At 38.9% G+C, this 17,815-nt stretch overlaps 1 protein-coding gene across 5 annotated transcripts in view; it reads left to right on the forward strand.

Moving 5' to 3' along the window:
- SLIT2 (slit guidance ligand 2) overlaps positions 1-17,815 on the forward strand; it is a 338,313-nt gene that overhangs the window by 289,209 nt on the left and 31,289 nt on the right. For all 5 annotated transcript variants that reach the window (XM_031942954.1, XM_031942956.1, XM_031942958.1 and 2 more), the window contains one exon: positions 16,591-16,684. In XM_031942954.1, the coding sequence (XP_031798814.1) occupies positions 16,591-16,684 (94 nt within the window). The remainder of the gene's footprint in view (positions 1-16,590; positions 16,685-17,815) is intronic.

The raw sequence follows: 17,815 nt of genomic DNA on the forward strand, positions 1-17,815 counted from the left end.
TCAGAGTGTATATCCTTGAAGTGTTGTGGGGATCTATATGTTTGTGTACGTATGTAGATATAATTAGAGTTACCTACCCACATTTAAAATGATTGGAAAATACCAACAAGAAGCATGGGCTCCAAGATGGCGAATGTCCTGCAATTATCCTGGTTCTGTTCATGGAAGGAGGAAAATCCCTGCCACTCTCAAATGCCTAATAATGTTGCTATAAATTGAGTAAGCAGAGGCAGCATGGTGTAATGAATATCTGGCTTCCAGGCCAGGAGGAGCTGGGCTCAAGCCACAGCTCTGATTCATCCTGACCTGGGACTCTGAACAAGTCTCTACGACATGGACACTGAAGCAGGGGACTGCCTAAATTGGTAGGGAAAGCCTTGTAATCTGAGAATCCCCACACTAGTGAAATCTCAGATCTCTCCCAAGTCTCCACAGATTGGGGTACAAGTTTCATAGATACAATATCGCTTGGTATATTCCATAAAATAAATGCTATAAAGCTCACCGTACAGGTTTTCCTTCACATTCAAAAGGTCTACTACACAGGATTAAGCAACACTCCCCTCCAAAAAAATTGTGCAGAAAGTCACTGCAATAAGAAGCATGGCTGTATTGGGGGAGGAAAGGAGAAGGGGAAGGTTCTCATGTAAAAAAGATACTGCATAATTTTGACCAGAGCTAAGAATTTTATTTTAAACAAAAGCCCCAGTGCATGCTATTCTGTAACTGTTAAATGATTAGACCTTTTTTTTTTTCACGAATCCACAAGATGTTTTTAGATTTTGCCTGCTATTCAGTCATTTTTCAATTGCATCTGACTCTGTGATTCACGGGTTGTCTAAGCAAAGATACTGGAATAGTTTGCCATTTCTTTCTCTAGATCATTTTACAGATGAGGAAACAGAGACAAAAAGAGTTAAGTGACTTGCCCAATAGCTAGTAAATGACTGAGGGAAGATTTGAACTCAGGAAGGTGAGTTTTTATGACTGTGATGCTCCTTAAGCATCCTGTTTTTAAGTACTATATTCATATTCAGGCTGAAATAAGAAGAGTTCAGTCTTGAAATACGAAGAGTTAAAATTCCATTTAGCACAAACTTAGCAATCAATTTATTCTGATAATGGAAAATTAAGGTTATTCTTTTGTAGATGGAGTTTAGCCATCAACTTGCATCATTTATTTGTATGAAGGTAATTTAAAACACCTATATTATCTATACAAATATAGATTTATGTTCTTTTAGGGGTTAGAACAATATATCTAGTTCTTAGTAAATTAATGTACCAGTTGCATCTTGTTTGGACAAATATTCATTCTTTTAACATCTATGAATGCTATTACTGCAATTTATTTTAAGATATGATGAGAGCCAACATGCTATAGTAGGGAGAGCAGACCACTTGGGATCAGATAAGGTTTGGGTTTGAATGCTACCTGCTGTAATTCTTTATTACATGTATAACCATAGACAATGGGCAGTGAAGCCTTTTTAAATCTTCATATTTTTCATCTATAAATCTGAGGTAATTATATATTTCACTGTTTTTTCTGAGGATCAAATTAAATAGGGTATAAAAAGCACATTAAAGGATCTGTGATTTTCATCTTCATAAATATGTTTCTATCCACCCAAACCTTCTTGAGAGGCATGATTTTTTTTCCATGTCCTATAAACTTTTATTAGAAAATTGATTGCACTTCCTCTTGTCCTTTAGCATTTTGCCATTTGCACTGTTCATCTGTTATATTTCCCTCTCACTCCTTGACCAGCTTTGTGGCTCACAAGGGTCACCGAAGATGTCTTTTCCATCACATCACCTACAAATCTTCGAGGGCCACATGTTGCTTGTGCATCCCTGCCATTCCCTCTTCATCATCCTTTGTGCAATTTACTATGGCGATTCTTTCGAGCTCTCTGTGTTTCATAATTCACAGCCATATAACATCAGTAGGAGAATATTGATATTAGAAATCTTGGGGAAGAACTTCACCTCCTTGGAAGTACTGTGGAGTTTCCTAAATGGAATTCATACCTTTCTTCCTAAAAACACAGCAGGGTTTTACTATTTTAAATCATTGCAATAGTTCAATCTTCCAGCCTTTGGAAGATCTTGTTTCTTCCCAAAGGTTGGCTTACTAACTGAAGTTTCTCATTAGGAATTTCTTTTCTATAACTTTTTCTTTTCAACAATGTTAAAATCAACTTAAATTTGGGAAAAACGAATGTTTTCTAAACAGGTAGGGGATCCTTGTTTTTTTTTTTCCATAAGCAAAATAGTTCCATAGTAGTATCAGAGTTGCACAATAATAGTTCTGTGATTAGAGAATCTTAGAAGAAAGCCCTCTTATTAGCTGCCCCATGTAGCAAAATATGGCTCCCTTAACAAACTGTAAAGATCCTGAGTCACTTTGAGTATTCAGCTTTCATAAAGAAGGCAGCAACAATAATAACAACAGCTTAGATTTGCATGGCACTTTAATGTTTTAAAAATGCATCTTCCCATTGGATTTTCCCCCACAACACTGGAGGCATAGCAAGTGCCACTAATAATATTATATCCATTTTACAAATGTGGAAACTAACTGCCCAAGACCACATGGCTAGTAAGTGGCAAAACTCAGGGACTGGAACTCTAAGACCTGTGCTCTGCCATGATGTCTTTCCAACAAATGAGTGAAGTAGACATCATCCTTCTTATCCCTGATGCTTAAGAAATCACAGGGCTATCCAAATAATGTGTAAAATGCAGAAGTGTTCTGTGTTGGAGGACAACTGAGCCCCTGGCTTTTCAGCTATATGGCGATGGGCGAGTCAACATCCGTCTAAGATAGTGAGATCTGACTCTGGGGAACTAACCACACTGATGAATTCTTGCCATGTAGACTTAAAATCATGCCTAAACTGTCCCTTTCCTTTGATGCTTTCAGTGGCCAGTGGAAATGTGATAGAATTGGAGAAGGACCAGCATAATGTCATTTTAAGATTAAAGAGCTATTTTGAAAATATTTTCAAAGGCAGTAACCTAAGCTCTAAACACTTGAATTAATTTGTGTATTGCCAGCTCGCTGGTGTGGGTTTAAAATCAGGAAGACGTCATTCTGAGTTCAGATCTGGCCTCAGACACTTACTGTGTGACCCTGGGCAAGCCACTTAACCCTGCCTCTGAATTCCTGACACTGAAAAGTGTCTCTCATCTCTAAAAAGGAGCTGGAGAAGAAAATGGCAAATTGCTCCAATATCTCTGCCAAAAAAAACCCCAAATGAAGTCACACAGAATTGGACACAACTGAACCACAGCCACACATTTTAATATGATTGATTCTTTCATAATCCTATGTATTTTACTGTCATATTTAAAACCATCGTTCTGAGAAAGGAATCATTAATTTTATCAGACTCCCACAGTCCGTGAAATACCAAAAATTTTAGGAATCCTTGAAATAAAGGGTTTCTCTATGAAAGCAGTAGAAATAAGCCTGTGTTCCTGAAGAATTATTAAACAGACTTTAATTTCACCTAGAAAACAAAAGCCAAGCTATCATAAAGGTATATTTTATATATAACGTGTAATTGGTTTTTGTTCTTTAGAGTTTTATAATAAATTAGTTACTTCGAATTTATGACCAAAGGACATAGGTATAGCTGGAAGAAATATCAGAGTCTTTGTAGCCCAGAGTTGACAAACACATTTATATCCAAACACACATCCCCTTGGGCCCTGGGGGCCCCCCCAATGCTCCTGAACGTTGCCTGAACCACATTAAAATAAAATTAACAAAATAAATAAAAATATAGTGAAACACAGATTCTGTTCATTTAGGATTTCTAAATCAATATGGAGCCTACAGGGATTCTTATATGGGTTTTATTTAGTAGCCCTACTGAGCTCCCCAACCCTCTCATTTCACAGATGACCTGAGGTGTGAAGACATTAAGTTTCTGGTCCATGATCCCCCAGATAATGAGTAGTGAGCCAGTGTTCCAGCCAAGACCCTCAGAATCCAAACCCAGCCCGCTTTCAGGGCCACAATGTCTATGTATTTACTTTAGTAGGGAAGTCAATGAGTTCCTAATTTCCTTTTCTTCCCTTATTTGAAAACCAGCAAGTTAGCCCTGGCAGCCTCTGGGATCTTTTCCAGCTTCAATTTCCCTTACTGTGATCCCTCCGTGATGGGAGTCCTTCCCCAGCCCCTTCACTTATCAGAAGACACAGAATCCATCCCTGGTCGTCCCTGCTCTGGTGATAACTTTTCTTAGGCCGGCCTTCTGACAGCGGGCTGTCTGGTTCTCTGCTCAGCCAAGGGACACCAGGTTCTCCAGCTTGGTAATATGAGCCCGAGAACCGAGTAGGAGAACGTGGGCCTTGGGGACCAGCCATCCTACTCATGCTAAAATGAGATGGCAGCATAGAGCTATCATGGAGGAACAGATAAAAGATATCCTCAAAGAAATGCATTAAGTGGAGACCTGGCTGGCGTGGGGGAGGGAGACAGGAGGGTCCAGTGGGAAGAGAACGTCTCTCCAGAGAGGCTCCAGGCTCCGGCCCTGCCCCAGACACGAATCATCTAAACTCCACAAGTCTAAGTGTCATCTGGAAAGTGCAAGTTTTGAGCTCTGGCTTTGAGTTCTCTGCCAGCTGGAAAGCCAAAGAGCGGAATAAATCACAGACAGCCTGATGCTCCATTGTCATTTTTTAAACACAAAGACAAAATGAGGCAAGTCCTCCCCCCCCCTCCATTGAGGGGAACTTCCAAGAGATTATAGGCAGGATAGACAATCAAAGCTTGGTTACAATAAGGGAAAATCCACAGAAATCCTGAATTTGTTTAAATATTTTTAAAAAACAATAAGTAGGGAGAGCAATATTAACAATATACTTTTATTCCCATATATTTATAACTTTTAGAATGTTCTTTATCAGTCTTTTTTCCCCTATGTTCTTGAGAGCATGAATGATGAGTAAATTTGCTTCTCTGATTATTATGGGACATAAGTGTCACGAGCTAGAATATAGTCATATTTTACAAGTGTTTATATTTCTTCCATCCTTCATACTCTTGGAGAGCAAGATTTATACACTGTTAAAATTAAGGGGAAATTGAGCATCATCTTATTTAATCCACAAAAGGCCAATACCAAAAATTCACTTATAATGAAGTAGATCAAAGGGCTGTGCTTAAGTTAGGTTTAAAGGGGTTTAATGATAATGAGTTTTGTCCTGCTGGGGAATAAACTATTTCTGGGGAATTTATTACTCCTATCTTGAAGGTGAATTAATTATTCCAAAGTAATAGGATACATTTCAGAGCACTAGATACAAATTATAGCAACATCCATTTATTATTAAACTGATGTAGGCTGTGGCATAGTAAAAATGGTATTGAACTGGGAATCAGGAGACTGTTTAAATTGTACTTCTGCCACTTTTTTGCTCCGTAGTCATAAATTTATCACGTGGCTTTCAAAATGTTAATTTCCTCATCTGTAAAATGGGAACAAAAAGCCATATATTACATATTCTAGGGGGGAAAAGAACATTCTATGTAAAAGTTATAAAATATTGTGAAAATGTTAAGTTTTTACTTAATGGCATAAAATCCCATTCTGGAAAAAAAAAAAAAAAAAAGGAACACATCAAATGCAAGAAATGGCTTTCTAGCAGGTCAGAGTCACTTCATTCAGAGATAGTTACTAATAATTCACTGTTTGCGATGAATTTCCAGAGACTTATTTTTGTGATCTACCTATGTTTATAAATTTTAATGAATTTTAGTTTAATCTTGAACAGACCAGGCAAGAGAAATGAATAACTTAAGCCAATAGAAATCACAAAAAAAGATGTCATAGGGATTCCTAGATTTACTTTATCTAAAAATTTCCTAAACCTCAATTCCACAAACCTTGAACCACCTACTATGTGCAAGGAATTGTTCTGGACTCTGGGATACAAAAACAAAATGATTTTTCTTTTCCTTATTTATTTATTTTGACCTTTAAAGAGCCTCTATTTTCCTGGCAAGATGCAATCTTGACAAGTTGGTAAATAAGCAGGAGATATGAAGATCCTAGTGAGTTAGTAGACAATCGAAGAAAAGCGATGTAAAGAAGAAAGCACTAATAACCAGGAGAATGAGGAATGGTCTCTTGTAGTAGGTCAGCATTTTTCCTACCCATTTCCTCCATTTCTGAGTCCACTCTGCCCCTCCAATATATGAGAAAATATGTGCATATAAAATTGAAGATATGGTGTCATTCCACTCTCTCACTAATGTCATAGAACAGCAATTGCTCACCCCTTTCCAGGGGATTTTGAGCAGGGATCTCACTTGTGTGCCCTTCTGATTTCAGTTGCTTTCTGGAACGCGGTTCTGGTCCCTATGTGATTGAAGAGATTTTTTTTTTTAATTTTTGTCATCTAGTAGGTTTGCTTTACTGTGATCAAAAGCACTTATGAAGTATCCCTTACATGAAGTAGTAGAACAAGGACCATCCTTGATCACTAAGCAAATCTTTTCTCTGTGCCCAAATTGCTATATCCCTCTTTACATCTTCATATTTACAGAGAGCAATACTGTATTCTAATTAGGTTTGTTAAGGTGTTTTCTGGGCATAAGCAGTAGTGAAGGATGAAAACATTAAAAGACCAATCTGAGTCTCCAATATCTGCATTATGCCCTGGGGATTCTGCAGACCAACCAAACTTTCGTGCCTCTCCTGAAACTTATTTTAAAATGTCCCATATAATAAAGTTCAGTGAGAGCAGTCTGGTTGATTGTTGCTCTAAGTTATGTCTCTTTAGTTATCAAAATTAACTTTCCTTTCTGTTTGAAAAATAACTAAGCTCTGCCACGGGTACATCTTAAATAGGAAAACTAGTATGAGTGGACCCACAGATTGTTAGAAGCTCCAGAGATGTGCTAGTGGGTCGTCTTTGACTTATGAGTGAGGGATTGACTTTATGACCCAGCAATGTCATAAGAAGGAGAGTCCGCAGTTATAGCTAACTGGAGAACATTGTGTTTTATTGTTTTCCTACAGTTTACTCTCAGGTCCCTGAGTTCCCCTAAAACTAGGGCTTGGGGAAGAGATTATTTATTTTGTTTTGTCTTTTGTTGCCTCAGTGCTGTAGTAGGGAGGGCATCCTCTGCAGAAGGAGAGATTGTAGAAATGCAAGTCTTTCATTCAGTTCTACCCCTCACAGAGAGCTCAAGTTCCTAAATGATTTATCTGTTATGGACAAGAATACCTTGGATCCAAAAAAATACCTTTGGAAAAATAGCCGAGACCCATCCATGTTCTCCTATTCCATCTACTTTAAATGTGCTGTAAATATAATGAAAGTTCTCTTAGGGAAAATGAGGAAATCCTAGTTGGTTTTACTTATAAAGTAACATTTTAAAGTCAGCCATAGACATTTATTAATTCCTTTCCCCTCCCAAAGTAACTCTAGCAACATGTGTAGACTTACTCTTTTCCTAAAACAGCTTTTGCAGAAAGGAAGATTATCTGAAAAATGCTTTTCAGAACTTTTCCAACTTGGATCAAATAATTATGTTTTTAAATCTATGGTCCTATGACTGTATATCTTCAGGGTGTTCATATACCTCTAAAAACTACATAAATTAAGATTATTATGATCACTCTCCTTTTTACAGCTAAATTTAAGCAACATTATAATGTTATTATATGGACACCCTGAAGATATATAGTCATAGAATCATACATTTAAAAACATAAGGGACCACAGAGACCAAATGATGCAACCCTACATTTTTCAGATGAGGAAAGGGAAGTTTTAGGGAGACTTCCCATTGTACTTTGCTCTCAGCCTCCAATTGAAAACTGAATTTTTCTTTGATCCATTCATCGGTCTATTCACCCTGATTTTAAATGTACCAGGTGATTGTCACTTTATTGTTTTTGAAGTAATTTTTTTTCAATTAACAAGCATTTGTTTTCCCCTTGCCCATTGAATGGAACAAAAAGAGAGAAACATGAGTGATTTAGTCAAGCACAGAGAATTCCCAAATTCCCGATGTCCAAAAGCGTGTGTTGCGTTGAACATTTTGGGTCCTTCATTTCTCTCTCGGCAGGTGGGAGGGGGCAGGATTCATCTTTGGCCAACTACCGACATCTTGCTTCAGGTTAAGAAGACCTCCCCCTAAGAGATTGCTGCAGGGAGACTCTAATTGGCAGCTTCCCGTTGATAAATTATAGCCAGTCTTTCTATAGTGAGTCATGTTTTACAGAGCTCTTTGTGTATTGCATCTCATGATAGTTTTGAGAATCAATGAAATCCTAAAATATTGGATCTCTGACCCATCCATCAGTCAATGAAAACCTCCTCCTACAGAGTGGGTGAATAAGAATAGTTTGTCCCACAGGCCATGAGGGCAGCTGAAGCGGGCAGGAGCTGGGAGATGGGCAGTCTAGCCAGATATGCCATCCCAGCCATGTCAATCATCATGACTGATGGCTTGCCACTAGACCATTACTTTAGAAGGGAGTATGAGGCTGACAACTTGGTGCAACTCTGCTCCCTTTAAATCCAATTTATGCCAAATTATCATCTTGGGATGTCTTTGGTCCTCTCTCAAATGAAAGACAATCGACATGAATTTTAGAGGTGGGATGGACACCAGACATCATCCCGACCCCTTCATTTTACAAGGAACAGCTGGTCTATTCCCTCTGGGCCTTTAGCTTTTCAATGTTGTCATTGAACCATTTTAGTTAAATCTGACTCTCTGTGACCCCATTTGAGGTTTTCTTGGCAAACATACTGGAGTTATTTGTCATTTCCTTCTCCGGCTCATTTTACAAATGAGGAAACTGAGGCAAACAGGGTTGAGTGACATGTGCAGGGTCACACAGCTAGGATCTGAAGTCAGATTTGAGCTCATACCTTTGCGTTTTCTTGATTCTGAATCCAGGGCTCTATAAATCGCATCATCTAGCTGTAACAATATTAGCTCTTCAGGATTGTTTCACGTTTCCCAAGATGCTCTACAATGACCCCCTGATATTACTAGAAAATAAAACTCCTATACAATTAGCTTCTAAACATCTTTAAGGAGTCCCTGTGTTCTACACTCCCCTCTGCAGAACTAGCCCGCTTCAGAGGGAGCAAAAACTAGAATCTGCAAGCTTGGGAGGCAGGTGTATTTTCTTGTTGTTAAAAGTAATTTTTCTTTTTTAACTATAAACTGCCAGTGAGTTGGAGCACAGTGATAGAATGATGAACTGGTAATCGAGAATGCTGGAGTTTGACTCCTCCTGCCTCAGACACAAGCTGTCTCCCTCTGAACAAGTCACTTTTAATGCCTCAGCTTTTTCATTTATTAAAAAAAAAAAAAAAAAGTAACAGCACCTGTCATCCAGGGGCTTTGTGAAGATCAAAGGAGAGGCTGTGTGTAAAGTACACTGCAGATCGTTAAGTGTTGTGTAAATGTTGGCTATGGTTAATCTCAGTGTGGCTCGGCCGAACCTGACCAGAGAGAACGGCCTGTGTTACTAATAATCACAACTGTAGATGGCAATCATCCGCTTCTTTATGATTTTCAAAACGCTTTCACTTGCATTTTTTTCTCTTACATATACACATACACAAACATGCACGAATGTATGCATGTATATCCCAATCCTGTAACATCCCCATTTTACAAATGAGGAGACCCAGAATCTCAAAGAACCCATCATTGGCCCAAGAGCCCAAGTTGAATGGACAATTAGTGGGAGAACCTAATGCTTGATCACTTTCTGAAGTCAGGTTTTCTTCCCACTGAATTTATTGGTCCAACCAAGAAGAACTTTAGAGCTTCATGGACCTCTAGCACGGAAAACACCACTTAAAATCTTTATTTTGACATTTTTTCTGGTATATTTCAGGCATGATATGCCCTTAACTCAAGATGGGCTTGGCAGGGATGGAGTCGAGCGAGGGAGTGGCCAGAATAATGCTCTTCCTGCAAAGCCATTCTTTCTTTTGACCTACAGAGAAACTTATGAATAACCAATGAATTAAATCCACTGCATTCAGTCTTGCACACAGGGACACTCATTTAATCTGGGCTTTGATGAGCCCAAGTCTAAGATCGCTGTCAGCCTTTATCTTGGCAGACGGCTTTCCCTAGCCCTCCCCTGGAACGTGGCACTTACTGAAGTCTTGTGGGGTTCATTACAAAGGAACCGACTGATATGATTGGCTTTTGATATTCTTTTTTGACTGGACCTCAACAGGAATAATCAGCGTTTTTGGAACCGTTTACTTTCCAGACTCAAAATGCAGTTTCCCAGTGACCGTAGGACTAGTTTAGTGGTTGATATAAGGAGACAGGTTACTTTGTTTGGCCTTAGGAGGCCTTGGAACCAAATAGCAGACCAGCTACTTTCTCTTCCCTCTATGGGTGGCTTTTAGAAATCCCACCGAGGTATGGTCCCAGGCCAGTGTTTGGAAACATTTCAATGAAGTATTATGTGAACAACTATTCTTTGATATTAGTCCCTGAACTTCTCAGTGTTTCTCTACTTTAGTCTTCAACTAAATTTCTGTAGGCAGGAATACTGTGAGCTCACAGAAGTTCAAGTGTGAGTGCTTAAAAACTAGGAAAAAAATAATGTATAATAGGAAAGTAGAGTTCATTTGATTTAATTTAATCCAAAGATTTAGTATCCTAAGAGAAATAAAATTGGAAATTTGAGCAATATATAACTCAAATTCATATATCATGAACTTTATAAATTTTATTAAAAATAAATGTTATAAAATTCTCTTTAAACAATAACAAAGCTCATAAAATTAACATTTTCAACTACTTAAATTTTTAAAATGGCTCCCCTTTAACATTCAGGTAACCATAATGTTTGTTACTCTTACTCTGTATCATATCACAAGGTCCATATGCTACAGTCCTTTTCTACATCTGTTTACATTTCAAGTTTTTCAGTATTTCTAAATATTTCTAATCTTGGTCATTCCTAATTACATGGTAATATTTAATTACATTGATTATATATCAGCATTTTGGCCAGATAGATAGGCAAATCTGAAGCTAAGGAAATAAAATGCCTTGCTAAAAGGGAAGACAATCACTTTCAGTGCAGCAAATATTTATTAAGCTGCAATTCAGGAAGTAAAACAGTCGTGGTGAGCCAGTGAGTTATAATATCCTTTGGGTCATTATTTGTTTAAGTTGAGCAAGTCATTGGATAAGAGATAGAAGCCAATAGATATCAATAAAAGGATGTCGGGAGCCAAAAATAGAGTGTTTTTGTTTTTAATTGGTCTAGATGTCAGACTTCAGAGAATGTTGGATTGTCTTATTGGAGAATTTTTTTTTTTTTTAATTTAGGGCTTACAAGTTAAAAAAAAAAAATCCAAAGAATTCACTTGGGACTTTACCTAACACATGGAAAGATTCGTTTGGAGGATAATTGATAAAATAATTACTATAATAACAGAACAAAGAGCAGCACTTTCATATTCTCATCTATAGCATCAGAGGAAGGCATCCCTGAGTGTTATACCTCTGTTCAGTCAGTCCCCCTTTGTAAATTCAAATTAAGACCACTTTGATTTCCATAATTAAATTTCATTAAAGTTTACTGAGACCCTATGATGTCCATAGCAGCCTTTAAGTCCTAAAATAGTGAATATGATGTCTTTTTCTCCTAAAGGATCTTATAAATCCTGAGATTTTGAGAGATAAAACAAAGAAATATTAGTTTAAAAAAAACATAGCAGAGGTAAAAAAAATAAAGTGTGTGGAGTTCAGAAGAAAGAGAAAGCGTGGGCAGTTATTCAGAGAGATCGGGGAACAATTGGGGAAAGATATGGGATGTGAAAAGAAGGGTGACTGGAAGCAGGATTGCAGAGGCAGAGAACATTTGAACAGGAAGGGGAGTTTAGAGCAAAAGCAGCCAGTGGCAGATGGACACGGGGCGGGCTTGAGTGGCCACTGCACGTAGGGAAGCCTTGGAACATGAAAGATGGAAGGCGGCTGTTGGCGTGAGTCTCAATGGCCACGTTGAAGGTTGTAGATTATGTTCAGTGGGACACCATGCAAGGAGTGTTCAGGGGAGTTTAGCATCATTTGTTCCCTCTCAAAAGGACCTGACCCTACTGCTCCTGCCTCAGGTGAGACATTTACCCAGTTGGCTCAGTTTCTATAAGAAGAGGGGGTTGAACCCCTTTCATGGGCATGCATGTGCAGATTCCCACTCGGACCCCTGGTGCCCATGGCTTTCCCAGTGGAGACCTCAATAGAGTTCTGGACTTGAGTCAGGAAGAACTGAGTTCAGATACTGTGTCGGGCACCAACTGACTGTGTGGTCCCGAGCCCATCCCCAGGTAAAAGGGCTGGACTCAAGAGCCTCTCGAAACTCCTCCAGGTCTCGACTAGTCCAGAGCTTGTGCACCAGCAAGGCCTGTGGCTGATGTCTCAGTGAACTGAGAAATGACCACAATATGGAGAAGTGCAAAGGGAGAAGCTGGTGTAGGGAACATAATGCTCAGTCTGAGGCTTTTTCCTCTGGAAAAGTCTGGAATCTCCAAAATGGCCTGTGGGAGAGAGGGAAGGGAAAAGAGGCTTCCCCTACTCCCACGTTCAAAATGTTACAAGCAGCTGGGGCTAGAACAGTCAGGGTGCCTCCTCTTCCTGAGTTCTAATCTGGCCTCAGACACAAGGGGGATGATTCTGGGTAATTTAACTCCATTTGCCTCAGGTCCCTCATCTGTAAACGAGTTAGAGAAGAAAATGGCAAATCCCTCTAGTATTTCTGTCAGGAACCCCCCAAATAAGGGCACAAAGTTAGACTGAAATGACTGAACAAGAGCAGCACAAATATACTTACATTACAGATACATGTATATAAAACTTAAATTTGCATGCACGGGTTATTTTCCACACAAAAGATTCTCAGCTCCCTGGGAACATGGAAGGCCTAGTTTAACATGTATCTTGGCACCGAGCACAATGCCGGGTATATAATAAATGTTTAACATAAAAGTTTGTTGCATTGAAGACTACTCAATCCTAAAACTTATTTTAGGAATAACAAACTTAGAAAATGGAACTCTAAGAAATATGCTAAAGGTAACAAGTATATATGAAAGTTTTATACAACTATCTCTGGTGGAGACCAAAGAACTGATTAAGGAACTTTAGACCAGTTTGATTTTTTTTCTCAGCTGTCAAATTGATATATACATACATGTACACACACACACACACTCACGTATTTTTGTGCATGTCTATATGAATGCCTATAAATTTTACATGTAGCCTATAGATAGATAGTCTACATTAATATTGGGTAAGATCTAATGCAACGTCTATTTCTGTTCCTGGGTTCTGAGCCTCCCGGACTACCAGAAGCTTTTAGGCTGAGGGAGCCACCTGTTTTCCCAGACTCTTCCCTTGAAGAGTTTCCTCTCTTGTTTCTCACCTCAGCCTTCCTGCCCTTCACTCTATTTTATAGAAATAGGAAAAGTAAATAAGCAAACCATACAGTTGTATTTCTTTGCCTTTATATGGAATTAACTTCATAAAATCACAGACTTAAAACTAGTCAAGACTTGAAGAGTTCATATAGTCTTGTTGTATAGATCTTCCTGCCCATGTCACTCTTGAAGAGGGAGGAAAGCATCTCTTTTTCCCCATCAGCCCTTTGACTTCCTCAGCTGCCTCTAGCCTGATATTCACATACAATGCTATTTGTTAGTAAAGAAAATTACTCCCCACCAACATGCAGCTTCTAAAAATTTCCTTAGAGAATGTTTTAACAAAAGAGATTATCAGAACTGATTTCTAAAGTATCCTTTCAATTTTTTTCCCCTCAAATAACTTAAAATAGAAATAAGGAAGAATTGGTCAATGGGAACCCAGGCTTGATGAGGGGAGAGAGTATTCAGGATGAAGCAATCCCCCAGGGGAACTCTAGGGCAAGACTGGGTTTTCTGTGACTGTTTCTGATCCTTGGTATTCTGATGGCTTCCAAGCCATAAGTGAGCATGCATACAGAAGACCAGGAGCGTTGGCTTTCAGATCTAGGACTTCTTGGTCCCTTCCTGGCCTTTGGAAGCTCACTGGGTCACAGCTTAGTCCATTAGTCTCCAGTACTTTTTCATAAATACTCCAGAGACAGAAGTAAGAGCAAAGCAATGATGGCTTTATCTAACCGTGGATGATATGAACGGGCCACCGGTGTTTTCCTTACCTAGAGGTTATTTGCTCCTCACTGGGACACAGCATGATGAGAAAGAGAGCAAGGGGTGGGGGGGGGGGTGGGGGGGTCATTGGAGCCTTTATTTTATATACATGCTCAAGCTGCCTCAGCAACCAGTGGAAAAGCCTTTCCTCTCCAGGTGGACAGTGGGCAGGAAACATTCACAGAAAACCTGAACATGCTCCCAAGTGGGTCCATTCTGAGAGATGGCATCAGGCTGAGCTCTCAAACAAAAATGAGAAATACCTCTGAGTCATCCCCTTCACGGTGATTATCTCTTTTTAATTAAAGCTTTTTATTTTCAAAACATACACATCGATTCATGGAGAATCAGAGTGATTCTCGATGGACATGTTGCTGTCTTAAGCGAGACTTGTTTTTAAATGGTCTGTGATGAAGATCCTTTTTTTTGAAATGCTTCTTTTCCAGATAAAGCCAAGGTTATTCTAGAAAGAATAACTATATTAAATCTGGCTTCTACATTGGTATATTTCAAGCAAGATGATACGGCCTGAAATATATCCAAAGTCATGTATTAGTTGGCTATGTATGTTTTTTAATTGCTAAAGAAGTTTCCAAAAGTAAGTTCAATTCAGTAAGTATTTGTAAAGTATCTACTTTCTACAAAGAAATGTTCCAGGGACTGAGGGGAAATACATAAATCAACAAGACATGTTCTCTTAATTGAATAGGGAAAGAGTAAGACACAATTAACCATTATTAAATAAAGAAGGTGAAAGCATAAAAAATATGCAAAATGGGGTCATGGAAGATTTATGGAAAAGCTGCCCGATGAGTCAGATTGTGAAGAATAGCTGGGGTGAGAGGGGGGGATATCGTAGGTAGTGTATTGAAAGCAGTACAGAAGCCAGAAAGCATGTTATTGATGAAGGAAGAGTGGTGGCTGGTCCCATTTCACTATAGCAAGAAATGTACAGTGAGAAGTGAGATGATGGAAAGGCTGACTAGGCAGGGGATAGATAGGAATTGGACCTGTGGGTTCACTGATTGGAAATCCCCAGATAAAGGAGCTACTTCTCTCTTTGCATCTTCCGTAGTCTTCAAGAGTAAATATCTCCACCACTGAGATGTTAAGGGCTTGCCCAGGTGACACATAAGCTGAGGACAGTGGGACTTGAGCCTCGGGCATCCCAGCCTTGAGGCTAGGCCATGCTGAATTCTCAACAACTCGGGATGAGCCCTGAAGGCCATTCTAAATTGTTTAGACTAGATCTGGTAAGCACTAGAGAACCACTGGAACTACATCTCCTCACTAGCACATGCTTATTTTTAAGTACACATTTCTTATAAAGAAATTCCACTGAAAGCACCAAACGTAGTTAATTGTTAATGTAATTAATGATATTCAATCCCCAGCTTGCAGTAAATGAAAGTCCATGTTGCTCTTTGGAAAATGACCAGTGGTTTATTTGATCAAGCCATTTGGGATTCATTTGTTACATAAAAACAACTAGAAATTAAATTAAACATAAAATAATAACTAGCATTTATATATATATATCACTTTATAGTTTGCAAAGTGTTATAGAAGTAACATAACAATTGATTAGCTGAAAAAAACCTTTCGTTGCCACATAGTAAACGGACCGAAAAAAAAGGCCCAGAGTACTTGGGCACGCTCTGAAGTCCACATACAGTCAAGAAGTGAGGCAGAACAAGGAAACAGGACTTGCTATTAAGGTAGTTTGCACCCTTCTGGTCGACTTGATAGATTATAGAAGGAATTGGTAAGTCTCATATTCCATGGAAATCACAGAATCATGCTAAGTAGTTTTAGATCAGAAAAGTGAACTCATGTCGCTACTTCTACTTTAGGGATCTTTCTAAGAGAAGCCTAAATGTGGCAGTAAATATAAATAGTCCAGATGGACATGCATATCTGAGCTGCTGCATGATAGGAAATGCTTGCATTTATGAAATCATAGCTTTGTTCAGGAGCTTCTTGCAGCCCCTCTGATGATGAATGACTTGTCTCATTTGACCCTCTTTTCCACATGCTGTTCCTGGTAATTTGGATGAGTGAGTCGGAAACATCACTGTTTAGAATTGTTGATATTATTCTAAAGGTAGGATATTCTCGGAATGTTCTTACCCGGTAATTTCTCTCATCACCTGAAAAGACCTATGAATATGTGATGTAATTCTGAGTCACTCTTTTCTAGTGGGGAAAAAAAATGTTAAAAAGACAGAAAACAACAGATGTAATTCCATCTGAGTTAGTTATAGAAAGGTCACCTTTTGGCCAACTGGAATTATTTTGCCGCCAGAGGGAAACTGTTGAAATTTCATTTTCTTTTCATAGCAACTTCCCCACTAAACTAATGCTGTTTGCTGTTTGCAGGTGAGTTGTGTGAAGAGAAACTCGATTTTTGCGCCCAGGACCTTAACCCCTGCCAGCATGACTCCAAGTGCATCCTGACACCAAAGGGATACAAGTATGTGGAAACGTTTTCATATTTCATTTCTGGAAGATCTTGTAGCCTCTAGGGATTTCCTTCCTTAAAGGAGTTCTCAATTGGGATAAAGAAGGCCTTTGCTCACTGGTCTCAATGGCATTTTTAGCAGTAGAAATGACACTGGAACAGCCAACCTCTTTTTAGCACTGGAGAAGAAAAATAATGAGTTTCATTTCAATCTCTGTTGAAGGCCTTTGGGGCATTACATACTATAAGGGAGGAGGAGAACCTGTTATAGAGTCTACTTAGAAAGAACACCTTAGAGACCATTTAGTCCAGTTTTCTTTTTTATTTTGAGCTTGAAGACGCCAAGACCCAGGAAACTTAAGTCTTTTGTCTAAGATATAGCCTACTAACTGGTCTTTCTCCTTCATTCTGACCCTGTTCTAAAGCAGCCTTCAAAATGCTATGTGAACAATTTCCCCAATGCACTGTTCCAATCAGGTCGTTGCCCCACTCAAAAGCTTTCCATGTATGGCTCCATGATTCCTACCAGGACCCCGACATTGAAGACCTTCTCAAATCAAACCCCAACTGCAATTAAATTGAATTACCCTCTGTCCCGTCCTTGTGCTTCTGTTTATATCCCCATATGTCAATGAATCCCCCTCCTCTGAGCTCCATTTCTTGATGTTTCTCCTTCGTTCAAGCATCACCTACTTCATGTGGTCTTCCTTTACTATCCTCCCCCATTAGGTGAAAGTAATTTCTGCCGTGTTATATTTCTCGTAGAACAATACTCATACTATAGCCCCCTCTCTTTTATTGGGCTTATTTCTACATGTATCCCAGGGGACTTTAAATGGCCTGAAAACTGGTTATGTGTCATATTTTCCTTTGTCTTCCTTGCTCCCAGCACAGTGCTTTGAACATAATAGACACTTTGATGTTTGTGGAATTAAATTTAACTGAATTACTGGCAGATCTAGAACTAGTTTTTTTGACCTGAAATTAACTGATTTTTTCCACTAATTAGTTCTGAATGTCTTTTTGAGGAGCTCTTCCTGGAGTAAGTGATTTGGAGATACAAAAAGAAAGTAACCCAACCTCTCCTCAGATGGCTTTTACTTTCCTTAGTGAGGCAAGATATATAATAAAGCAGGGGTCCTA

The sequence above is a fragment of the Sarcophilus harrisii genome, chromosome 6 (assembly GCF_902635505.1).
Source record: "Sarcophilus harrisii chromosome 6, mSarHar1.11, whole genome shotgun sequence".
In the NCBI taxonomy this organism is placed as follows: domain Eukaryota; kingdom Metazoa; phylum Chordata; class Mammalia; order Dasyuromorphia; family Dasyuridae; genus Sarcophilus; species Sarcophilus harrisii.